The sequence below is a fragment of the Sinocyclocheilus rhinocerous genome, unplaced genomic scaffold (assembly GCF_001515625.1).
Source record: "Sinocyclocheilus rhinocerous isolate Xijiao unplaced genomic scaffold, SAMN03320098_v1.1 scaffold1043, whole genome shotgun sequence".
Classification (NCBI taxonomy): Eukaryota; Metazoa; Chordata; class Actinopteri; order Cypriniformes; family Cyprinidae; genus Sinocyclocheilus; species Sinocyclocheilus rhinocerous.
Genome location: NW_015642610.1, coordinates 2,285,013 through 2,310,470, shown reverse-complemented (window position 1 = coordinate 2,310,470; position 25,458 = coordinate 2,285,013). Strand labels below are relative to the sequence as shown.

General features: G+C 38.4%; 4 protein-coding genes and 1 long non-coding RNA gene across 7 annotated transcripts in view; 3 read left to right on the top strand and 2 right to left on the bottom strand.

Moving 5' to 3' along the window:
- Positions 1–9,226, top strand: part of LOC107756263 (glycine dehydrogenase (decarboxylating), mitochondrial-like) — a 17,627-nt gene extending 8,401 nt beyond the window's left edge. The window contains exons 14-21 of the mRNA XM_016573290.1: positions 6,087–6,236; positions 6,547–6,659; positions 6,752–6,893; positions 7,597–7,708; positions 7,800–7,895; positions 7,980–8,152; positions 8,501–8,581; positions 8,682–9,226. Coding sequence (XP_016428776.1) covers positions 6,087–6,236; positions 6,547–6,659; positions 6,752–6,893; positions 7,597–7,708; positions 7,800–7,895; positions 7,980–8,152; positions 8,501–8,581; positions 8,682–8,819 — 1,005 coding nt within the window. The 3' untranslated portion in view covers positions 8,820–9,226. The remainder of the gene's footprint in view (positions 1–6,086; positions 6,237–6,546; positions 6,660–6,751; positions 6,894–7,596; positions 7,709–7,799; positions 7,896–7,979; positions 8,153–8,500; positions 8,582–8,681) is intronic.
- Positions 9,227–9,281: 55 nt separating this feature from the next.
- coq2 (coenzyme Q2 4-hydroxybenzoate polyprenyltransferase) lies at positions 9,282–13,804 on the bottom strand. Its single transcript, XM_016573378.1, has 8 exons — positions 13,732–13,804; positions 12,975–13,393; positions 12,702–12,868; positions 11,656–11,777; positions 10,431–10,516; positions 10,166–10,299; positions 9,893–10,081; positions 9,282–9,457 (listed from the first exon to the last, which is right to left on the bottom strand). Exons 2-8 carry the CDS (start codon positions 13,276–13,278, stop codon positions 9,296–9,298), a joined length of 1,164 nt encoding a protein of 387 aa, XP_016428864.1. The 5' UTR covers positions 13,279–13,393; positions 13,732–13,804; the 3' UTR covers positions 9,282–9,295.
- Positions 13,805–16,280: 2,476 nt separating this feature from the next.
- Positions 16,281–21,335, top strand: LOC107756323 (major facilitator superfamily domain-containing protein 10). Of its 2 annotated transcripts, none has more exons than XM_016573377.1 (11): positions 16,281–16,359; positions 17,059–17,285; positions 18,175–18,271; positions 18,387–18,490; positions 19,072–19,230; positions 19,347–19,535; positions 19,888–19,996; positions 20,170–20,215; positions 20,772–20,880; positions 21,026–21,116; positions 21,229–21,335. In XM_016573377.1, exons 2-11 carry the CDS (start codon positions 17,139–17,141, stop codon positions 21,285–21,287), a joined length of 1,110 nt encoding a protein of 369 aa, XP_016428863.1. In that variant the 5' UTR covers positions 16,281–16,359; positions 17,059–17,138; the 3' UTR covers positions 21,288–21,335. The 2 variants fall into 2 exon arrangements, with proteins under 2 accessions (XP_016428863.1, XP_016428862.1); XM_016573376.1 differs by having other exon boundaries at positions 20,104–20,215; positions 21,229–21,332.
- Positions 21,336–21,637: 302 nt separating this feature from the next.
- The window catches only part of LOC107756324 (uncharacterized), a 12,799-nt gene continuing 8,978 nt past the window's right edge, over positions 21,638–25,458 (bottom strand). Inside the window, exon 3 of the long non-coding RNA XR_001641804.1 lies at positions 21,638–22,154. This is a non-coding gene — a long non-coding RNA (uncharacterized LOC107756324). The remainder of the gene's footprint in view (positions 22,155–25,458) is intronic.
- The window catches only part of LOC107756322 (selenocysteine insertion sequence-binding protein 2-like), a 12,158-nt gene continuing 9,565 nt past the window's right edge, over positions 22,866–25,458 (top strand). Inside the window, exons 1-3 of one of the 2 annotated variants that reach the window (XM_016573375.1) lie at positions 22,866–22,991; positions 23,734–23,820; positions 25,388–25,444. In XM_016573375.1, coding sequence (XP_016428861.1) covers positions 23,801–23,820; positions 25,388–25,444 — 77 coding nt within the window. In that variant the 5' untranslated portion in view covers positions 22,866–22,991; positions 23,734–23,800. The remainder of the gene's footprint in view (positions 22,992–23,733; positions 23,821–25,387; positions 25,445–25,458) is intronic. The other variant, XM_016573374.1, reaches the window with a different exon arrangement.

The following is a 25,458-nucleotide window of genomic DNA, read 5'->3' as shown; positions in this document are numbered from 1 at the left end:
GTAAACACTATGGATTATCGCAGCGCCAGCTAGATAGGTCGAGAGAATATACCAACAAAGTCACGTAGTGACGTATGCTGAGCCCTGGGGGGTTATAAGCCACCGTAGCTCAGCACTCTGCCTCTTTCGCTTTCTCGCCTGGTTGAGATAGGTTGAGTGATATATTCGCGCTGTCGAGTGCAGCTTACTAGAGCAGCGAGATATCATCCTCACAAGCTGTGTCAGCGCGCATCTACGCCACTCCAACGGATTTGGAGTATATTTAGCAGTGAGTTTTTGATTTGGTGAGTTTTTGATTTTCTACTTGAGTCTATATTGCTTTGTCGGTTACACTCTATGCCTCTCGGTGCTATCCGGTGGCTGGTGTTTTCCGCGACTAAGTTAACGGTCTCCCGTTGACTTAATCATCTGTTATCTATTCTGAGTGTTTTTCCTCGAATTTATGTTATACTCTGTGCCCTTCGGTTCAATCCGTCGGCCATTTTAGATATATTTTCCTTTTTTTCGTGAGATACTTGGTTGGCATTACCTGTCGGTTCACCTGAGGGAATCGTATATATATATTTTTTGTTATTATTTTTATTTTTCCTGCCTGTCTTCATTGTTACCATCATCCCGCTTAACTTAAACCTTACGGTGCCATCCGAGGGTGTTATTAGCAAGTAACTATGGCTCACAGCTCGATTGCCACTGGTTTTCCACTGACTTGTAAGATGTGCCCTAATAATCTTCTCCCGGACTACGGTCATGACATCTGCCCGTCATGTTTGGGTGCCCAACATCTGAGAGAGGCTCTCACGGACCCGTGTCTGCACTGAAGCCTTTTACCTATGTCAGAACGACGTCTCCGTCTTGCTGAGTTAGACGCTAATTCAGCGGTGAAACTCGGGCAGTTGGATGTAGCCCCTTTGCGAACTCGGAAGCGCAAGGCGTCCGCGGGAGCCGGCGCTCCCCTTCCATCTAAGAAGAGGGCCACATCGTGAAGTGATGAACATTCGCATGTTGAGGAAAATTCACTTTCTAAGACGGTTTCTGTGCTTTCTTCAGAGATGGCAGAGCTGAAATGCCTGCTTCACTTGCTTCAGCCTGTCACATCTGCTACACTTGTGAAGATGACACAGGAGGATGAGAATGTTCAGAATCGGGGAACTGGGGAAGAGTCCCTCGATTCCCTTTGTTTTTCACATCATTCTGATATGGATGTGCTTTCTACGAGTACTTCAGATTCTTTTTTTCGTGATCACGGAGATGCTGTAGATGTTGCTGCACAACCATTTCCTCAGGATGTTTTCACTGGTGATCCAGCAGCAGAGGGGTCTAGTGGAGGGTCAGTTCAGTCATCTGGACAGGCCCAGCCCTCTTCCGATGATACTTTGTCTGTACTTCGACTGGCAATTGCTAGTCTAGGACTTGATGAGTCACCAGTCCAGTCTGCCCAAACAAATGTTTTTTTCAGACAGGCCTCAGCTGTGGCTTCGGCTTCTTTTGCCATGCCACAATGTAAAGATTTTGTGGCTGAATTTTCAAATGCCATCACTGGTTCTGGTCCGCCTAAGCGGCGCTCAAAGATTGCTCGAATGCTAGCATCTATTGCTGAAGCAGATTCCATCGGGTGAATCGTGCTCCGGAGATAGAGCAGCCTGTTGCAGCCTCCTGACGAGGCACTACGAGGGAATGTGCAATGTCCCAGTGCTCAATGTGGTCGTACAGATTCCCTACTAAAAAAGGCATACGAGTCTGTTGCCTACATTACTCGTGCGGAAAACACAATCTGCCAGTTACTTCTTGCTGCCACCAGTACATTTGAACCAGCAAATGTTGATCCCTCTATTTCAAAGTTTCTGCAAACTGCTCTCTTGACAATGGGCCATGTGACCCGTGAGCTGGGTAGTCTTACAGCCACGCTCCTGGCAGCCCGCCACCAAGTGTGGCTTGCCCAAGCACGGCTACCTGAGGACTGTAAGAAAACCTTGAGAGATCTTCCATATGTTCCCGGGCATCTTTTTGGTTCTAATGTTCCGGAACTGTTAGAAAAGAGGGTAAAGCTGTCTGAGGCCACTCGTCAGCGGACGCAGGTGCAGCGCAACTCTACCTTTAGGATGCCAGCAGTTCAGACCCGTCATCACTATGCCACGTCGGAGCAACTTTTCCGCCGGCACAGCCGCCTCAAAGGTCTCGTGTTACTGAGGATGCGAGAGTTTTTCGGCCACCTCATCGACAGTTGCCAGGGGGACCTCCGTCAGCGCTTGAGACAAAGCTTGAGACATTCAGGCCGGCGGTCGATCGTTTTTCAATAGAACAGCTGGAGTACTGGAGGACCAACACAGCAGACCCCTGGGTTTTGACGACTCTGAGCAGGGGATATACTCTACAGTTTCGCTGCCGGCCTCCCAGCTTTTCAAGAATTGTTCCTACAATCATCAGAGACGCAGTTCGTGCAATGGCTCTCTCTCAGGAAATTTGTTCACTGTTAGAGAAGGGAGCCATAGAAAAAGTTCATCCCCTCGTTCAGGGAGACAGGTTCTATTCGACATATTTTCTTGTTCCGAAGAAGGACGGTGGTTTCCGCCCGATTCTCGATTTGAGGCACCTGAATTTGTTCCTGAAGGTCCTCCCTTTTCGAATGCTGCGCACAGCCGTCGACCAGTTCTCGTCGGGAACTGGTCACAACAGACACATTCCTCACAGGGTGGGGGGCAACGTGGAATCGGAGAGGTATTTGCGGGCACTGGACACCGACACAGGCCACAGAACATATCAATCTGCTGGAACTACATGCCGTGTTCTTGGCTCTAAAGTATTTCATGCCAGTCCTAGCAGGCCGTCCATGTTCTCGTTCGGTCCGACAATACCTCAACAGTGTTCCATCTGAACCACCAGGGCGGCACAAAATCTCGCAGGTCTCTACAGCTTACTCACGAGATCCTGACATGGTGTCAGCCGCGACTCGCTTAACTGAGGGCAGCTCATATTCCAGGAGTGTGCAACCAGACAGCAGACACTCTTTCCAGGGATCAAGTACATCCAGGAGAATGGAGACTTCATCCAGATGTAGTGCAGGAGATCTGGCTACGATTTGGAAGAGCGGAAGTGGATCTTTTTGCTTCAGAGATGACCACTCACTGTCGTTTATAGTTCGCAAGGACGGAAGTGTCCAGTCCCTTGGGCCAGGATGCATTGTTTCACGAATGGCCGAACTGCCTACTATATGCGTTCCCACCTATTCCTCTGTTATGGGAGACGTTACACAGGATCTCCCTGTACAGGCACAGAGTGCTATTCGTGGCACCACGTTGGCCAGCCAGACCATGGTTTCCTTTGTTGCTGAGACTTCTGACAGGCAATCCGTGGAAACTTCCCCTCAGGAAGGACCTCCTCTCGCAGCTGGAGGCAAGGGTCTGGCATCCGGATCCAGCTTGTCTGCAGCTTTGGGTCTGGCTATTGGGTTAAATCCTTCTCTGGAGCATTGTGACCGTGCGGTTATCCATACCATCTCTAACGCCAGGGCTTCTTCCACACGACAGATTTATGCTTCCCGTTGGAAGCTTTTTTCTGCATGGTGTGGGGAGCGGGGGCTTGATCCTGCAACATGTGACATACCGAGCATCTTAAACTTTCTTCAACATTTACTGGAGGAGGGCAAAGCAGCTTCCACGTTGAAAGTGTACGTCGCTGCGATTGCTGCATATCATGCTCCAGTTGGTGGATCTTCTCTTGGATCTCACAGTCTTGTCTGCAGTTTTCTGAAGGGTGCATGACGTCTGAACCCTGCTCGGACTCCTCACTTCCCTGTGTGGGATCTGCCACTTGTGCTTACGTTCCTTTGCTCATCCCAGTTTGAGCCCTTGCAAAGCACTGACATTAAATGGATGTTCTTGAAGACTGCTTTTTCGTTGGCTTTCGCATCTGCGAAACGAGTCAGTGAGTTGCACGCGCTGTCTGTTAACGAATTGTGCTTGTGTTGGTTGCTGGATGATTCCAGGGTGGTTCTACGACCCAATCCTTCTTTTCTTCCGAAAGTCCTTCTTCCTCAGTTTATAAACCAGCACATTGAACTGGCCTCTTTTCAGACTTCTTCAGGGTCTTGATCAAGTACCCAACTTTTGTGTCCTGTGCATGCCTTGAAGTGCTATGTTAGCTCTACTGCTCAATTTCGACAGTCAGACCAGTTATTTGTTTGCTATGGTGGTGTGAAGAAAGGTGCTCCAGTGTCGAAGCAGAGATTGTCAAACTGGATAGTGGAGACCATTACACTGGCTTACAAGGCAGCAGATAGGCCACTGCCCTGGAGACTAACCTGCCATTCCGCTAGGGCCATCTCATCTTCATGGGCTGTTTTAAGAGGAGTTTCCTTGGCGGATGTCTGCACTGCCGCTACCTGGTCTTCTCCATGCACGTTTGCCCGGTTTTATAAAGTCAGTGTTGCTGCTCATCATGCCATTAGTTCTGCGGTTCTTCAGGAGCGGCCTTAATTTTCATCAGGTGGGTGGCATTCCTCATGACTATGTTGGTATGTGTCATCCATAGTGTTTACACTGCCTCTGGCGGTCAGTAGGAATGAAACAGAACTCTAGTTACGCATGTAACTGTAGTTCTGTGAATTCCGGATGAACGCCAGAGTTCTTGGTCACTCGGAATGTGCGAGAAAGGCGTACCGAGGCAGAGTGCTGAGCTATGGTGGCTTATAACCCCCCAGGGTTCAGCATACGTCACTACGTGACTTTGTTGGTATATTCTCTCGACCTATCTAGCTGGTGCTGCGATAATCCATAGTGTTTACACTGCCTCTGGCGGTCATCTGGAATTCACAGAACCATAGTTACATGCGTAACTAGCGTTTCTTCCCAGTGGAAAGTGAAAAAGAGCTAAGAGAGACATCAGCTGAGATCCTAGGATCTTTGGTGAATGGAAAGTCAAGGCCGAGGCCTGGCAGGAACTTAGGGGTTGCAGAAGCGTTCTAGCTCCCAGCCTCATCTTCTCCGTATCTAACAGAACCGCAGACTGACTGACTATGTGTTGGAGCCCACTGGGCACGCCCGCACCGGCTCAGGCTCTCCACACGGGCCGCAATCAGAAGGTTTTAGCAGAAGACTTAGCAGAAGAAAAACATGGGCGGAACTGTGCGTGAGCCTTTTAAGGTCTGAGAAGATTCACGCCTCTCAGGATGGGCTTGTCCAATGAGAAAGGCTGAAACTCCAAGCGGAAGGTTGGAAATACTGGGGAGTTTTATGACTCTTTGTGTGAGGGCATGGTAATTTGCATATGGAACTCGATTGGGTGTTGATGCAAAATTACTAAAGATTCTTAGAACACTAATATATTGCCTATGTACCCACATATAATATAAACGCTCATTTAGATCTTTAGAAGACAAATTCAAAGAGACCAAACATGGTATGGGTGGGGTTATATTAACTAGTGATTTATCATAACACACACACAAAACAGTATACAATTCAAAAGACAATATACAAGAACAGTAATGGAATGCACAATGTCCTGAGGAGATGTGTGTTCATTCACAGAAAGGTTTTCCTATGAATTAATTAGAGAAGAGTCCATTTTTATGGGGATTGTGTGTCTTTCCTAAGTGTAAGTGAATTGTGAGTTGTGCTCTGCCCGCATTCCTTTGAGCAATAAAACTAGTGTTATCAGATGGTTTGTCTTTGGTTGCCATGGAACCAGAGGCCTGTTCTGTGGTGTTCGCTGCATTTCGGAGGAAGAGTCCATAGACCCTTATAGTTGGCCCTTTGGTTAGGTGAAGGGGGCATTAGAGATTATTTGTTAAATATAACAAATAGTTGTGTGTCTGATTGGTCCAAATGCTACACTGGTTTCCTGAACGCATGTCCTAACTGCCATTGGTTGAGCAGACAAATAGTCCAAACTCGCATGTTGCTGCTGTGTCATGATTCTCAAACGAACAGCAATGTTTTGAAAGCTCAGTGTTTATAGGTTTTGGAGGGAATCAACCTATGAATAGCTTGGTTGTGGATGGGAGAAAGTGTTTTAACATCCAAAAAATGACACATCACCTTTAAAGATGCACTTCACTCAATCACCCACGCTTTCTTGGTTTTTGTCAGGTGGACAAACATAAGGCCAACTTGGCTGCCATTATGATCACATACCCCTCCACTAATGGTGTATTTGAGGAGAACGTGAGTGAAGTGTGTGAGCTCATCCATCAGAACGGCGGACAGGTGTACCTGGATGGTGCCAACATGAACGCACAGGTCAGACAAAGAACGAACAGTAACGCTTTAGAATACGGCATTATTAACATTAGTTATAAAATCAACTAGCAATGAACAATACATTTTACAGCATTTATTAATTTTGGTTAGTTAACTCCTGCATTTTTTACATTAACAGTTGTATGTGCTGTATGAATGAACCATGCACCATATTTCTAAATTAATTTGAATAAATGCTGTAAAAGGTTTAGAAGCAAGAAGTGTTTCAGAGAGCTGTATTCACAGTGATGTAAAATTTTTACATTGAACGTACATGTTCTTATGGATTTTTCATGTTCTTCTGATTCAGGTTGGATTATGTCGGCCAGGAGACTATGGCTCAGATGTGTCTCACCTGAATCTCCATAAAACCTTCTGCATTCCTCACGGTGGTGGCGGCCCTGGGATGGGACCAATAGGAGTGTAAGTGTTTTGAAGTGAGCAGACCTGCCTACTGAATCTACCAGAACAGTTGAACTGTTGACTCCAGTTAACCATATGGCTTTTTCCGACAGGAAACAGCATCTCGCTCCCTTCCTGCCCAGTCATCCAGTGGTGAACATGCAGTCCAGTAATGCAGGAAGTTCTCTGGGCACCATCAGTGCCGCTCCCTGGGGCTCCAGCGCTATCCTGCCCATCTCATGGGCTTACATTAAGGTCAACACTCACATCTTACCTTTTGTTTATCTGAATAGCAGTGATGCATCAGTATTAACATTCTGACCAATACTGACTAATTATTTTTTTAGGTTATGGCTGAGATCAGTTTCTATACTATTTTGCCTAAATACATTAAAAATAAAACGCTAAAATCAGTATGAACAATAGATAATCATTTTGAGGTTTTCTAAAGATTACATTTGTTAAATGTTTAATTATTGGTTTATTTAAAGACTAACTTAAAAGGAATAGTTCACCCAAGATTGGAAATTGTCATTTACTCGCCCTCAAGTTGTTAAAATCTTGTATGAGTTGAGCACAAAGGATGATATTGTTGATAGTAGCCACTGACTTCCATATTATGGAGGGGAAAAAAACCTATGGAAGTTAATGGCTACTGTCAACTGTTTGGCTATTCACATTCTTCAAAATATCTGCTTTTGTGCTTAATAAAGATTTGTACTCATAAATATTTGGAACAAATGAAGGGTGAGTAAATGATGAGAAACTTTTCATTTTGAGTGAACTGAGTGAGTTTTAGTTTAAGGCAAAGGTCATCTGAATGAAAAAATAAAGGAAATGAGCAGTGCAATTAAATATCCAATAAAAAATAATAAAATAATATGGTCTGATATGGTATCGATAAATCATGCATGCCCAATTTATTCATCTAATATTTGTTTTCTTTTCCATTTAACAGATGATGGGTTCAAAGGGTCTTGTTCATGCTACAGAGGTGGCCATCCTTAATGCTAATTACATGGCTAAAAGACTGGAAAACCACTACAAAATTCTTTTCAGGGGCTCTAAAGGTTGGCTTTATTGAAATTTTTATTTTTTATTTTTTGCTGTTAAATGAATTGAAGTACCTCACAAACATTTCTGATTATTTTGCATTTGCAGGATTCATTGCTCATGAATTTATTTTGGATGTGCGGCCTTTCAAAAAGTCAGCAAACATTGAAGCAGTTGATGTAGCAAAAAGACTGCAAGATTATGGTAAGTGGAAAAACATCTATAAAGTAAATATGTTTGGCTTTAAATATGTTTGATAATTTATTGATTCTCCATCTTTTATGACAGGTTTTCATGCACCGACCATGTCATGGCCTGTGCCTGGTACTCTGATGATCGAACCCACAGAGTCTGAGGACAAGGCTGAGCTCGACCGCTTCTGTGACTCACTGCTGGCCATCCGTCAGGAAATCGCAGACATTGAAGAGGGCCGGATGGACTCAAGGGTTAATCCTCTCAAGGTGAGCGTTTTAAAGCTTAACTAACTTAACTTGAACCCGGAACATTCCTTATCGGTAGCATCTGTGCAGCTTTAATCATGTGTACAGTAATGCACATACACTGGAAGTCTATGGAGCATAGAACTATTTGTATTGCTTGACATATTTTATGCCCAGAAGAATTAATATAAGCGCTTTATTAAAAACACAAGCTTCTCATTTCTGTTTTTAAACCCTTCGGATTGTCTTTGCCCTATTGACTTTCATTAAGTGCATTTTGCATTAATCGCATTAATTCTAGAACTGAACTTTTATTGAATCTGGATCTTTCTGTAGTTCCTCTAACTTGTCTTTGATGTTTTCCCAAAGATGGCTCCTCACTCATTGGCCTGTATTACCTCTACCACATGGGACAGACCTTACTCCAGAGAGTATGCTGCTTTCCCCATGGTGTGTATCTTACATCAATGTAAAAATATATAAAACTTACTTAAAATAAATGTTTTTATTCACTCAGTTTTACAATGTATCTTCAACCCTGTTATTTCAGCCTTTCGTGAGACCTGAGACCAAGTTCTGGCCCACAATTTCAAGGATCGATGACATCTACGGTGACCAACATCTCGTCTGCACCTGTCCACCCATGGATGTCTACGAGTCGCCATATGAAGAAAGGGCTTCGTCGTGACCTCATTACTAAATGAAATGCTTCTTCATCCAAATGAACCATTCCCATCAAATATGATCATTTATTCTTCCCTGTGATTACAGTCTCTTCAGTACGTTCATGGTGCCTCATATTTCCTTTTGCATACATTGCACAAATAGCTGGCCTCTCCTCCTCTGTTACTCTACTAAAACGATCCAAATCTGATTCAGATACTGTAGTCGACCTTTATAGGGGGTTAATTTTTTTGTTGTTGTTTTTATATTTTTATTCACTGTATAAAAAATATTTGGGTGTTTTTGGTCTGTCTGTAGGCATAACTCACTGGCACTGTTCTCAGTGTTAACATTAATTTTATAGATGTAATGTAAGTTTTCTAATTATTTAAGAAATTGAGCCTGTTTGTAGCAATTTAATAAATATTTTAAGAGGAATATTTACTGGTTTACATATTTCCATCAATGGTATTATTCAAAGTCACACAATCAGCATGCATTCTAATTTGAAATGGAGTTAAGTTGCGTTTCACACTGATGAACATTTCTCTTTTTCCATAAGTTTCCAGTCACTATTCCTAAAAATAAAAGCAGTCCAAGGTTTCGGTTTGAAGCAAACTTTTTCCAGCAGTCCTCAGGACTGTTGATGTCCACAGCGTAGATCTGTGGAACACAAAGTAAATTATTAATTGTCAAAGTAACAATTTTTTTTTTTTTTTACAATGTCATAAATTCCTTATTTAAGAGGTTTTTGTTTTTTTCAGCAAATATAATAAATTCTTTTTTTAAATGTCTTTTTTCAGCAAATAATGATATGCAATTAATTAATCTGGCGTATCATGTCATTTAATTTTAAATTATTAATTGTCAAAGTAACGATTCTTTTTTTTTTTTAATAATGTCATAAATTCCTTATTTAAGAGGTTTTTGGTTTTTTCAGCAAATAATGATATGCAATTAATTAATCTAGCGTATCATGTAATTTAATTTAGATTTTTAAACGACTGATAAGCCAAAGTTTTTTCTTCAAAAGGCTTAATTTGTTTTCTTGTAACCCCAGGCAGGCTACTACTATCAAGTACAGTCTATCTTGCTCACCTGATGTGCTAGATGAATGGCTACTGCAGACACTGCACAATAGTAGGGCAAAGTCTGGTCCGCATTAGCTCCTGCTAGAACCAGCCCTGACAGCATCGCCCCAGTGAAGCCACTCAGCCACAGTTTGGTGTTCTCCTGAAACCTCAGAGCTGTAGACTTCACACCCACTTTTAAATCATCATCTTTGTCCTACTCGAGATGAGAAAATGGATCACCAAATATACACTATGCACACAATTATGTTGGGGTGTGATAACTAATCAGATACTGTACCTGATGGGCATAGATTGTGTCATAAATCAATGTCCACATGACACCAGATACATAGAGAGGTAAACACACCGACCAGTCACATGATCCCTTCACAGCAGACCAACCCAGAAGAGCACCCCAATTAAAAGTGAGACCTACAGGGGCAAAAATGTACAGAATGTTCATGTAGAAACACTTTCAACATTTTTTTTTCCCCAGCAATAATATGGAGGGAAGGGTTTGAGAAACTGGTATAAAAATATTAAGTACATTAATAGTAACACACCTAAAACAAACTGTGGCCAGTATGTGATTCTCTTCATGAGAGGGTATGTGACCACTAGCGACAAAGAGGCGGCTCCAAGAGCTATGCTAGAGGCAGATGGGAAGTCACAGTTTATCAGTTAGTAAAATTTAAGTTGGCATGAAACAGAAACTGCTTTTAATCTCTAAAGACTTTAAAGATATAGCAACAAAATAAACATTAACGCGCCCCTATTATGCCATTTCCAATATTGCCTTTCATGCAGTGTGTAATGTAGCTGTATGTGAATGTAAATGATCTGCAAAATTGTAATTCGAATCAAACTTCCGTGACGGCTACACATCATGGGGTAACATATTTGCATATTATGTTATGCTGCATATATGTTCTACGTTGACCGGCCACAAACAACTTGACCCCGCCCACAAACACGTCATTTTACTGACGACTGCTTCTCTAATCTTGGGGAGTTTAACACGGGACCCGTTTATTTGGACCAGCTGGCTCCGCTGAATCACAACCTGTAAGTATGATAAATAATAGATGTTTATATTTTCTATCGAGCGTTCAATAAGGAACTTTGGCAAAAGGGAGTATCGTTTCTGACACACGCTGTGCACGGTAGACCAATCACAACAGACTGGGCCTTCTGACCAATCAGAGCAGAGTAGGCTCACGGAAAGGAGGGGTTCAGAGAGACTGAATCTTAGAACTGCTTCGAACAAATCGTTTTGAGAATTGTTGGAAAATGAGGTGATGCATATTTTGATAAAAATAAAGGGTTGTTTGATCTTGCATGCTTGTAAAACCTGTTGTAGGAGACTCCAAAAACAATATTAGGAACCTTAAAAATAGCATAATAGGTGCACTTTAATATAATATCAACTTGAAAGTTAAAATTCTACTCCGGTCCCAAATGTTGGCAAAATACATAAAAATACAGGTAACACTTTAGTTTAGGGACCAATTCTCACTACAAACTAGTTGCTTAGTTGCTCATATTGGCTGTTTATTAGTATATATAAAGCACATATTAATGGCTTATTCTGCATGACCATATTTTAGATCCTTTAATCCCACCCCATACCTAAACTTAAAGTTTACCATGCTAACTATTAATAAGCAGGAAATTGGGAGTTTATTGAGGCATAAGTTGTAAATAATAGTTAATAGTGAGAATTGGTCTTTTCTTTAAACTAAAGTGTGACCAAAATATTGTGTGAAAATACTGTAAAATAGAAAGCACCTGTAGTAATTGAGGCAGAGCAGAACCCCCAGTGCTAAACTCAGTTGGCCTCCAAGGAAAACCAGAGCCTGAAACGGTGTGATCTCCCCTGATGCAATGGGCCGAGTGGCTGTCCTTGACACCTACCAGAAATATGACATAGGCTATCCCAAAATCAGATTCCAGCAGCAACCAAGATCAAATCCAGGTTGTTTTTTTTTGTCCTGAACCTTGCTAACAGTCTAACTGTAACAATCATTTGACCCACTTTTTCAAGATTCTGCCTGATTAAACTGATAAAACATCAACAACCCAATTATTAGCACTTTCCTATTGCCAAATTTGTGGTTTTTATTTAGACTCAATTGCATTATTCTGCTTGTATTATACGCCTGTTTAATGATACAGTTATGTACCACTTTAATTGTACTAAATGAGACATAAAATGATAATTAGACAAGTCAAGCATGAGTGGCATCCCATGTCTGTTAACTTCCGGAAACACTTAAGTCTTCCATTTGAGTTTCATATCAAATCAGGTTAAAGTGACAGTTGACGGAAAAATGAAAATTCTATGATTATTTACTCACACTCATATCGTTATCTTGAAGAATGTTGGTAACCAAACAGTTTTGGCTACCACAGACTTCTATTGTATGGACAAAACAAAAAAAAGCCACTGGGACATTTCTCTTCTTACCACAAAATATATATCTTATTTTGTTCCACAGGTTTGGAACAACATGAGGGTGAGTAAATGATGACAGAACCTTCATTTATGGGTGAACTATCCCTTTAAGTCTTATTATCTGACACTGTTTATGAGATATGTTATAGCAAAGGTGCCCAATTGCTTTGACATGCTGACACAGGTAAGATTAGGAGATATTTTAGCCTTAGTCTGGGTGTGCAGATGGCAATGATGAAATGTATACCACTAGTGGAATAGATAACCATTATGTTGAATGTTCTCAGATAGTGAGAATAAGCAAAAGTTGACTTTCTGGGACTAAGGGAAGAACATGATGAGGGAAACAATCCATCTTCTTCTACGTATGTACTCTTACCTTCACGTCAAAGTCTTTATCCCACATGTCATTGATAGTGCATCCTGCTCCTCTCATAAGCAATGCTCCCACACCGAAGAGCACAAGCATGCGCAGATCAGGAATGCATCCTGGATCTGCCGCCAACCCAATACTCCACGTACAAGGCAGATACAGCAGCCACGTTCCTACAAGAACACAACATTGAAATTTCACTGAAACAAAGAACAGCTTGTAATTTGCAAGAGCATCCTGGATAACAACACATTACATCTCCGTTTCACATGAGCTCACCTATGGGTTTGTCCAGCCTCATCAATCTGAGGTACGGCTGAACGGACGCCGGAGCTGCGTTCACAATCCCAGCAGGAGTGAGGCTAAAAAACCTTCTGCCACAGTTGTGACCTGCCAGCAAAGGGGGCCATATTCTCTGTTTGTGATCGTCACTTTTGTTAAAGCAGGATCCAGGCTGACAGAAGGCTGTGGCGATGTTTTCATGCTGCCTTCTGAGACTTGAAAGATGGGCAGCGCAGATCTGTGGTAGACCCCTCTTCAATGCATGCGGCTCAAGCAGTGTCAGTAGTCTGGTGGACATCATCTTGTCTGTTGAGCTGTCATGAACAACTTTTAGTAGATGTCACGACTGCAAAGTAGCGAGGCGCTTCATTGTATACTTGCATTCAAGTGCAAATGAGGGAGCAGGAACAATGAGCCTGACAATACAAACAGCAGAGAACACAATACACAGTATTCAGTGCAGATTACTGACGAGTCATGAAAATGCCAAGTTGAGTGAATAAGGCTTTTTCTTGTGCCAGTATTCTGTACGTGTAGTCAAACTAAACACAATTTTAAGATATTAAATATTATGCTGCTTCTGTTACACTGAACACTTGCTATGGCCATTGAAACGCCCCTGATTGACTAATGGTGTTACAAGCATCGCTAATATGTAATATACGAATAAAAATGATAGATCAGTAATGTCGATTACCTTTCCCGGTTTAATCGTCTGTAAATCATTTAATTCTATTTGACATACTGAACTTACTGCACTCAGTGACAGCTGAACAATTTTGAAGTCCTTCACGTTGTGTGCGCCGTTGTTGTGTTCCCCCTGAAACGTTTGTTTTTCTGTATGGTTCCGCTTGTGAATATGAAACATTTGCTGGTTTGAATTTTCATTTATTCTACTGTACATGTTGTCTTTCATGTTATTTAATAATTATTTGTAAGCACAGATTTAAGATGACGTGTACAGAAATATCACAGTCAACAGATGCTATTATAAAATATGCTTTAATAAAGGTTTCTACACCAAAGCTGTTTCATTCAAATCTATTAAGTCAAATTAAAATGTAATGCACATATATATGGCACGTTCATAATGATTATGGGTATTTGCAAAGCAAGCATTATAACAAATTATATAACTGCATTAATATGTTACTGTAGCAGGCAAACATGGCACTTAAAATGACAAAATGACCCAGATATTTTAAATGTGAAGACAAAAATACTTTGTGTGCTTGTAACATTGGATGGGCTTTGTTTTATACTATTTTATTCACCTAAAATAGTGATGGGTTTAAATAAAATGTAACTCTGTAATTTTATACATTATTTTACTGGCGGTCCCTGCTTATTCTCTCTATTCAGAGGTTGAACATCATTTGCTTTTCTCTCTCTCTCTCTCTCTCTCTCTCTGCAACCCCCCCTAAAAAAGGGTTTAAAATGTTTGTTTTCTTGTTTATTATACTGTATACTACTGTTTCTTTTATTCACATGAACCTGTTTAAGTATTTGTATACGAAATTTCAGCTGTATGACTGAAAATTTGAGCACTTGTTACTTTTGTATGCGTTACATACATACATTTGCTTTTAACATTATAAATGAACTCCCTCGCGTGGTCATTGGAAACCACTACAATGTGGCTTATCAAACCAGTTATGTTAAAATTTAAAATGAACAAATAAATTTAGATATTAGGCTGAAAGTACGGGTTGGTTTTTGTATTTGCATGTTCTATGATTATCTGTTCTGACAGATGAGGAATTTGTAGCTTTGTCTTCACAAGTTTCAGAAAGCAGCTCATTGCTCCACAAGTCACTACTGTCGTCGATGGTGTATGGCAAGCCATTTTAGCTTAAAGGTGGGGTAAATGATTTCTGGTAGCTAATGTTGATATTTCAAATCACCAAAACAAACACGCCTCTACCCCAAAAGGGTCTCACCCCTATTTAAAACCTCCGCCACACACAATACGTACGCAACCCAGGCAACCATTAGTTATGTGAAACAAAGCAAAACCAAGTGTAGACACGGTGTTACTCACCTATCGAGAAGAAACAAAGCATCCACGGTGTCCGATCGTAGGCCTTCCGCTTCTTGAGTTCTCTCCAGAGCTGGAAAGCTGATCAGATATTTACACAGGTCCTACTTCCTGCCTTCTCGTATGCCGTCTTCTGCTTGGCAGAAGTTTTCCTCTTTTGTTTTTTATCCGCCATCTCTATCTTTCTGTCGTCGCTCGGCTCGGCTAATGTCCGTCCTGTGCACTGAGCGCTCTCTCCTCCGCATCATCAGTAGACACGCCCCTTACTGCTAATTGGCTACAAGTTTGTTTTGGTACTCGGCCCGACTCAGTTTTCTAAAGCGTTTTTGAAAAAATACATACCCCACCTTTAAAATATTCCCAGCGTTACTCATCAGAATTGCATTTTTACTAGTAACAATTAACTTAGAGAGCTCTACATTTAAATTCTTACTAGTAACAATGCCAATAAGATAGCTCTCTAAATCTATTTTTTCTAGTTACAATTCCAATTAGAGAGCTCTCTAATTTAATTAGAGAGCACTGCAGTTGCATTCTTACTAGTAAGAATTACAATTACAGAGCTCTTTAATGCAATTTGTACTAGTAACAATTAAATTAGAGAGCTCTCTAATTCGGTTTTTACTAGTAAGAATTACAGTTAGAGAGTGATAGCTCTCTAAATCTATTTTTTCTAGTTACAATTCCAATTAGAGAGCTCTCTAATTTAATTAGAGAGCACTGCAGTTGCATTCTTACTAGTAAGAATTACAATTACAGAGCTCTTTAATGCAATTTGTACTAGTAACAATTAAATTAGAGAGCTCTTTAATTCAATTAAAGAGCTCTCTAATTTGGTTTTTACTAGTAAGAATTACAGTTAGAGAGTTCTCTAATTCAGTTTTTACCAGTAAGAATTCTATTTAGAGAGCTCTCTAATCTAACTATTAGTACTAGTAAGAACTAAATTAGAGAGCTCTTTAATTCCATTACATATCTCTGCAATTAAACATATATTTAATGTGTTTTTATAGTAAAATTGAATTATAGAGCTCTGTAATTGAATTTTTACCAGTAAGAATGAAATTAGAGAGCTCTCTAATCTGAATTGTTACTAGTACAAATTGAATTAGAGAGCTCTATAATTGGAATTATTACTAGTAAAAAATTATTTAGAGAGCTCTCTAATTTAAATTGTTACTAGTAAAAATGCAATTACGAGTAACGCTGGGAATATTTTAAGATAAAACGGCTTGCCATACAGGTGAAATGAGACACCGCTTCCTGGTGTGTGTTCATGATGGGGACTGTGTGGGGAAGTAGCAGCATCTTCTGGGAACTTTTATTGCGCACTCCGAGCTCCAGGTAGGAAATCAAGTGAACTGTACTGTCTAGTCTAATCGAAGGAAATATTCGACAAATGAGGCACAGCCGGGCAAGTTTCATAGAATTTGTTACAGTTGATTTGAGAGTTGCCTAATTTCCCGATGACTCAAGCAGACTGGATTCATATGTTACGGGCGGTGCAAGTTTACATGACCATCTGCCCTGTGCATGATTGTTAAGAGTTTTGGAATTTAACCATGTTAAGCTATAGTTAAGTTGTTTTGAATCAGTCATTGATAAATAAAAAAAAAACGTAAATATTTATCAATACTTTTTGGTAACACTTTATTTTACACGTTACATACTTACAGTAAATATTGCGTAATTACAAGCAACTAACCAAGTAAACCAAACCTTAACCCTAAGTAGGCTACGTGTTGTTAATTAAGATTATCCAGTACTTTTTGTGTAATTTTACAGTAACAAGAAAACCTTAAAGTAAAGTATAGCCTACTTTTTTAATTTATTGGGAAAAAAATCTAGTTAAATGGTGATAATCTTGGTACTGAATTATTTCTAAATGTTATGATATTTACATGACTAAAGAATACCATGGTGCAAATACACAGTACCATTTTAAAGAAAACTTTACCATACCAGTGCACTTCTGGTACTTTTGTACTTGAGTAAGGACAAATGTTATACTGTTGTTCACTTTGCTGATTTGTTTTTGTTCAGTAATTCAGTTCAGTGACCACAGGAGATGCTTTAAGAGTTCTCAGCGGTCAAGAAAAACTTTGGGACACTGGAGTGGAGAAATGGCAGGTGACAAAACTACATCTGAGGACGTGCGCTCCTCCAGAGTCATCAGGGTGGTTTTCTTGGCACTGCTGCTTGACTTGCTGGGCTTCACATTAATACTTCCTCTGCTCCCCTCCATCTTGGACCACTACAGTCAAACTGGGGTGAGATCATATTTTATGGTTATAATTAGGATATGTCGTTGTTAAAAATTTGTAAAGATGTTTTACTGGTTTGTTTTGTTTGTTCAACAAGAAATGCTGCTGTATTTGGCCTAGATTAGTCATGCATGCTTCTAATTGTTGTTACCTTATAGAAAGGATATAAAGAGCATTTCCTGCACAAAAGGCAGCAGTGACTTTAGCAATTACATACTGAATGAATGAACATCATAATATATGCTTTGTTCAAGAGACATGTCTGTGGAAAGCCTTCAAGCTCAGAGCTGTTCTTTCTCATTAAATGAAGCTGACAATGGCTTCATTCACTTTTTTATCTAGCGCACACTCATTGAACTATTCCAATTAATGTGTTATACTTGGCAGTGTATAACATTTCTTTACTCTGTTACATTTTTCTCCACTGGATAGCAGCAGTTGAATGGAAACATAATAATGTGCACTGCAAAAAAAAAAATGGTTTTCTTACTCAGCATTTTTGTCTTGTTTTCCAGTTTTAATATCTAAACATTCTTAAATCAAACTACATTTACTTTATAAAATGACTTAAGACTTAAGAAGTATGTCAAAATTAGGTGAGATAATGCTAAAAACAAGAAAAAATATCTGTCAGTGGATTAAGAAAAATAAACTTAATTTATATGGAAAAATATATTTTTTTACCCCACTGATTTACCCCACTTTTTTTCTTGTATTAAGCATAAATTTACTTAGTTCTGATATCTTTTTCAGAAAACAAGACATAATGTCTTAAGTAATTTTCCTTCTATATATTTGTAATTGAAAACAACAAAAATACTAAGATTTTTTTTTGCTGTGTGTAAAAAAATAGCTTTCCCTTATCATTTTGATGTTGTAATCTCTGCATCTACAGGACGGTGTGTATCAGTCGTTACAGAGTGCAGTGGACTGGTTCAGAGGGGCGGTTGGAGTTCCTATGGAAACTAAATATAACAGTGTTCTTTTTGGAGGTAACTTCATTACTCTGACTGATGTTGGGGGTTTCTTCAAATGCAGCACATAATTCAAATTGACCTTTTGTATTGAAGACAGGTACATTGATTATTTTCGTCTCTGGTGTCGTAGGTCTGATAGGCTCTCTCTACTCTCTGCTACAATTTCTGTCATCACCCATTACTGGGGCTCTTTCAGATGATTATGGAAGAAAACCACTGCTGCTGTTAACAACCGTAAGTATAGACCATACTGACAAAATTAGATCATTATAGGGCAGGGATTCCCGAACGGTTTTGTCAGTCAAACCCCTTTGACATAAAATATTTACTTAAAATACCCTCTGAAATTTTAAGTTAATATTTCAGTAATTTAGCAAAATATTCATATGTTCACAGTTCTCATGTTGGTAAATGATCACATGGCATGGCAGGTAAACAAAAAATAATTATTTATTTATTTTTATTATAATTTTATTAATTATTAGCTTTTCTAGGGGTTTGTGAATCCTGTTTTGGGAAACCCTGATATAAGGTATTTATTAATATAAAATTAAATTATAACATTACCTTTAATGTGTGTCAATCCCTTTTCTTATGGAAACCTGTTTGGAATTTAAAAAAGAAAAAAGAAAAAGGTAATTGTGACTTTTTATCTTGTATTTCTGACTTTTTTCTTGCAAAATTGTGAGAAACAAAGTAATTTGTAGATTAAAAAGTTGCAATTCACTTTTTTTATTTATTTTTTCCATGGCAGAAACGGGCTTTTATATTTTCTAGACCTAGTAGATCTGAGTAACATTTTCCTTGTTTTCCAGGTAGGTCTCATGGCATCCTACATTCTGTGGGCTTTCTCTCACAGTTTTACCATTTTTCTGCTGTCTCGAGTGGTTGGAGGAATTTGTAAGGGTAATGTCAGCCTGTGCACTGCTATTGTGGCGGACCTGCCTTGCCCTAAAGCAAGAAACAAGGGAATGGTGAGTTATGGTCATCATTATCTGAAATGAATGTTTTCAGGGCAAACTTTACATTTTAAGCTTTTATCTCTGGAGTCTTTTGAAGATTTACTGGGTTTGTTTTCTTCTGTTGTCAGGCAATGATTGGTGTTGCTTTCTCCTTGGGGTTCACACTGGGTCCATTAATGGGAGCATACTTTGCTCTGAGACTCAAAGACGCTGAGGTGTTTTATCAAGGCCCTGCCTTGCTGGCTGTCCTTTTTTCTTTAGCAGACCTGCTTTTTATTTTCTTCATGCTGCCAGAGACTTTACAAAAGGTCAGCAAGGTGACTATGCAACAACCAGAAGCTAACTTTTAATAATACGCAAAAATAATGATCTTTAAAAAAGCATCATATGACCCCTTTAAGTGACTAAAATAATGCTGTTCAGTTATGTTGTAATAATGTAATGTAAGTATGTAATTGTCAGTGAACACATTACGCTTGAATATTTTAGTGACATTTAAAGCCAGCATGAAATGAATGAATGTCAGGATACAGAAAAAAAGATTTGTTGCTACTTTCGATACATTGTGACTTTTATTGTAATCATCTCCTGAATGGACTTCAACTTAGTTTTAATTGTTAATAGAATTGTCTTTAATTAGAAATGTAATGAATGTTTTTCACAACTCAGTGTGCGTCAGAGTCTTCAGGTATTCAACACTCTGGAGATCTTCTTTTCCCTGTTGCACTTTTCAAGTTCACTGCCCTCACAAGAACACAGAATCCACCATCTGAGCAAAGTGAGTCCATAAACTTACAGCCAACTTAAAAGTCTTAAATTTGACCAGGATGAATAACTGTCACAGCAATTGATTGTGATGATTATTTTACTTTTTTTCCACAATAGAAATGCTAAATCTTAAGGCGCTTGGATTGGTTTACTTCACATATCTGTTTCTCTTCTCTGGGTTGGAATTCACCTTGAGTTTTCTGACACATCAGCGCTTCCAATTTTCCAGGTAAGGCCTGAATCTACAGCTAACGCAACAATTCTTAACATCGCAACTTCCAAGAGCCTCTAAAAAACAGCTACAAAAGGCTGTGGTTACTGCTTCTACACATCAGTTGCCTACACAACAGCATCCAAATTGTAACATTATGAAGCACACCATTGTCTTCAACTGATAAACTGTCCTTAGCAAATCTAGCTAATCGATTTTGAGTTCAGGGCCCAACTTAAGCCATGAGATGTGACTCATGAAGTTGTGACATCTTTTGAGTTTATTTGGATGTTGGCATGAGGAACAAGGAAGTTTTGGCTAATTTATTATATATCATAAACAACCAGAACGAGGGAAAGAGGACAAAGGTTGAAGTCAAGTATAGCTGCCCCTAGGATAATATAGGATTTCAATTTACCAATTCACTCTTGCACAGATGTGTTTTGCTTAATCAGAACCGTGAGATACTAGTATCATTGTGTCTGACATTGTGTGTGTGTGTATCATAGAGCAGCTGAATCCTGTGGTCTTGCCTGAGGTTTTTAAAATGAAACTCTGCCTTCTTCTGTCATAGCATGCAGCAGGGGAAGATGTTCTTTTTCATCGGCATTACCATGGCAGTGATCCAGGGTGGATATGCCCGCAGGATCAAACCAGGTCATCAGATCCAGACTGTTAGCGTGGTAAACTCTTTCATGCATTACTGGATCACGAGTCAATCAAAATGTCTTGCAATTTTCTTGGAACTCTGAATATTATTTAATGATTAACTACTGAAAGGCCTGCACATTGTGACTACATATTTGCTTTCATATATGTATATTTCAGGCAATTATATCACTTATACCAGCATTCTTGCTCATTGGAATAGCATGGAATTTGACACTGCTTTATTCTGGATTATTTTTGTACTCTTTTGGTAAGCAAGTATGCATCTGTCAGTATACAAACACATTATTATTAGTATCATCATCTAAATATTTACTAGTTTTTTTTTGTGTTAGTATCTGAATTTGTAATTTTTTTTTCAGCTGCTGCTATTGTTGTTCCATGCCTTTCAACACAAGTGTCTGGACACGGTGGGATTTAAAAAAATGTTTTCCTGTGTCTAGTTTTGTCTGAGCTTTATTTTCTTAAGTTAACCATTCTGTAGATTTTTTTTAAAAACATTATTTAAAAGGATAGTTCACCAAAAAAATTAAAATTGACTTGTTCTTCTATGGCACACAAAAGAGGATATTTTTAAGAATTGTGATGATTGGATTGGAAATGGTTTAGATTCAATTATATATAATCTTAGAAAGATTAAACAATTATTTGTATTTATGTTAACAACCCTAACAGTAACTTACAATTGCAAGGAAATCATTTAAATCAGTCTGTACCTTTATTTATTGCAGTTTACAGCAAATATTAACATTTATTTAACTTTTTTTTCTCCAGTGTACTGGTTGGCTGGAGCAGAATTATGTTTTATAATCAGCTCAACATTCTTTATAGTCCCTCTGATCTTACTGAGCCGGCTGAGGAGACAGAAGGAGGAATGAGATTGAGAGTTTTAGGATTCACTCTTGTGTCATAAGAGGGCCAGACCTCTTTTTCCTTATTGAAAGCATTAAAGTCCACTCAAGAAAGTTCCTCTTAAAGTGTTTACAGTGAAAAACAATAAAAAGTACTTGTGCTTATTGAAATTTGTTTACTTAAATGTTTAAAAAAAAGAGACGGTAAATAGTAAGACATGTCACAAATGTATTTTTTACAACACTTAATTAACACAGAGGTCAACAGATATGCATATGTTTATGCCTCTGTGTCAGTGATACCGTTTTATAAGAATTACATTATATGTTTGGCTAATGTAGCTATATATGCACTGGTATATATATATATATATTTTTTTTTTTATGTGTGTTTATCAAAATATGTGGATACTAATTGTATCTTTTCAATCAGATTTCTAAAAAAAGATTAAAAGATTAAATAATGATGATTAATGTCTACTGGAATGTTTTATTTATCTTTCTTTTTATATTAACTTGCATGATGTTTTTTGTATTATTTATTAATGCAAATTCAACATACAATTAGGAATAAAAACACAAAAATTCCTACATTCAGCTGTCAAGCCAAAGTACAATGGGAAGCAATTATATTAGTATTTAATAAGAGAAAAAAAGTATGATTATTAGGAAGTTCCAATATATTTATTTATTGCAGATGTTTTGATCGTTTTCTTTTTAACAGACGATGAAATTGTATCTAAATACAAATTAAATTCTTGCTTAAATACATTAAACTATTGTTTACATTTCACGTTTTTACATTTATGAATTTAAAACTTACCAATAAACAAAAGTAAGTTTATGCATAAAGTTATTTTGTCCATATTTTTGTTATTAATAAAAAACAAAAACTAAAAGAATACGACTATAAGATAAAGAACCTAGACTAGACTAAAGACTATAAGATTTTAGTCACCTAAAACATTAATTTTAGACCACATATTTTTCCTAGGTTTATTTTAAATGCTGAGAAAAATAAATACATAAAATATAATAATAAAAAATGAACAAAAATTAAAAATGAACAAAAATATTTTGTTACGCAGGTCGTCAACTACATTTTGTGTTGAGTAATGTCTTACTATCAGACCATCTTCAAAATAAAAGTCCCCGCAACGACTGGTCTTGTTGTCAACTTTGAACTCAATCTTTAATTATTCGACCTACCAGTTTTACATCTGAACCGAACGGAAATACGTCTTTTTTAAAATGGAGTTTGTTAAAGGCCGAAGGTATGAAATATTTTATTATCTGTAAAATATATAGTTTTTACACCTACCAGTTTTACATCTGAACCGAACGGAAATACGTCTTTTTTTAAATGGAGTTTGTTAAAGGCCGAAGGTATGAAATATTTTATTATCTGTAAAATATATAGTTTTTATATAGTTCATCATCATGACTGTGCTTACACTAGCTAACATACACGAGCTATCTAGAAATCCCATATGATCTGACACAGAAGAGCTGCTGGAAGCTGTCGACAGCTAAACATGCGACACACTGGCCATCTATCATGTTATTTCACATATAAGCTTGAATCTCAAGTGTCTTAAGTTTGAATCAAAGGAGTTTGCTTGCTGTTGTAGTAGCTGGCTGCTGCTAACCTATCCAATCCAATATTATCTCCTTACGACAGCAGTCCTGCAAAAACCTTACATACATTTACTTATGATCTCTTAAAATAATAAATGTCGGTGTGTAGACAATATTAAACTGTAATATGAAAGTGACTTTGGTTGAATGGATTATGACATAAGACTGTTTACTGAGCGGTGTTTAGTCTTTAATTTGGTTGCTGCGTCATTATTTGTCATTTACATGGATTCAGCATCGTTTGTTTAAACGCAGATTTGTGCACTCCATACAGTGATTTTTTTTCAAAGTGGTTATTTTATTTATTCAACTTCGTTTCAGCTCATGCATGTTGTCTTATAACCGGTCTGATCTTTGAACCTGTCTCTGTGCTCACAGATAATGAAGGATGGAGTTTTGGATACTCTGAATTTGTTTGATTCATAGCCTTCCACAGTAAGACAAAATGGAGGACCACTTAAAAAGGTAAAAATAACTGACTGTGTGGAATCTGATTTTATTTACCAGTCAGAGCAAGCCAGCATTGAGAAATTATTCATTAATTTATGTAATGTTAGATTTGTGTTCAAGTTCAGTGGCCCCAAAAAGTGTTGGGATACTTAAAATGTATGAATATCTTTGCATTATATATCAAACTATCAAACCAAGTGCTTTCTGCAGATGTGATAGAATGACCTTTTTTTCAGACCTAACTTCACTTTCCCGGGGAGACCCATACATGATAAGCAGGGGGGAAGAAAGAAGATATATTGGCCACAACTTATTCATTTGTTCCCTTGTTTTGGCAAAATCATTGACATGATTTAAATAAACTAAAAAGGGGAATAATTAGTACAACATGGCCATGCATTAAGTTGTGGGAACAAATTCATAATTTGTGACCATGATATGTCTCCATATTTTCCTGAGCCATTTTTTAAATAACTTTAAACCAACTCATCAGGTTCACACAGATGTCCAATCAAAGTAATCACAGGTGTAGTTCATCAAATCCAAGGGATAGTTCACACCAAAAAGAAAATTGTCATAATTTACTCGCCTATATGTTGTTCCCAAAACCCATAGGATTTTGGTTAGTCATTGAGAAACACATTTTTAATGAAACCTGAGAGGTTTATGTCCCTCTATTGCAAGTCTGTGTAACCAAAGCTTAGATCGAAAAAGGCCATAAAGGCATCGTAAAATGAATCTAAATGAGTTGAGAGGTTTAATCCAAGTTCCGTCTGCACTTCCATGTTTACCAAATGTGGTGTGCTTCATGTATGTTGATCATTGTTTAGATGTAAATAAAAAAGCCCAAATTAAACCTGTTCATCATGTAAAGCGATCATATCTCTTCACAAGACTTGGATTAAATCATCAGGACTCGTTTTACAATGCCCTTGTGACCTTTGTGGATCTTTTATTGTATATATATACTGTTTATGTAGGCTATATACTGTATTCTATATACAGTACCAGTCAAAAGTTTGGACACACGAATGGGAAGTGTGTCCAAACTTTTGACTATACTGTACTATAATATAGCCTACACATAAAGAATATCGGCCGATATATCGGTATCATTCTTTTTTTACTCCATAATATCGGTATCGGCATCGGCCCCCAAAAAACCCATATCGGTCGGGCTCAACTTTTAAGTTTTGGTTCTTTTACTGTAAGTCAATGGAGGGACAGAAACCTCTCAGGTTTCCTTCAAAATATCTTAACTTGTGTTTCTAAGATTTACCAAAGTCATATCAGTTTGGAACGACATGAGGGTGAGTAAATAATGACAGAATTTTCACTTTTGGGTGAACTAATTGACTATGAATATTTTCCGCTAACATTTGACGGCAAGAAAGTGTAACAATACTTGTATTCATTTTGAACAGTATATCAGTTGCTTTTAATTGTTGTTAATTGCTTTTAATTGTCCAACTGCTTTTTCGGGCCGCTGTACATCACATTGCATTGGAGAACTAACGAAATCTCGTCGTTTTGACTCGTCATATGATTTTCAGTTTTTAACTTTAGACTTTATTGTACACAGAGCTCCATATAAAAACAAGACATGCCAGTCGTCACCCGAGGACTGGTTCAAGAGAAGGCGGAGCTCAGTAG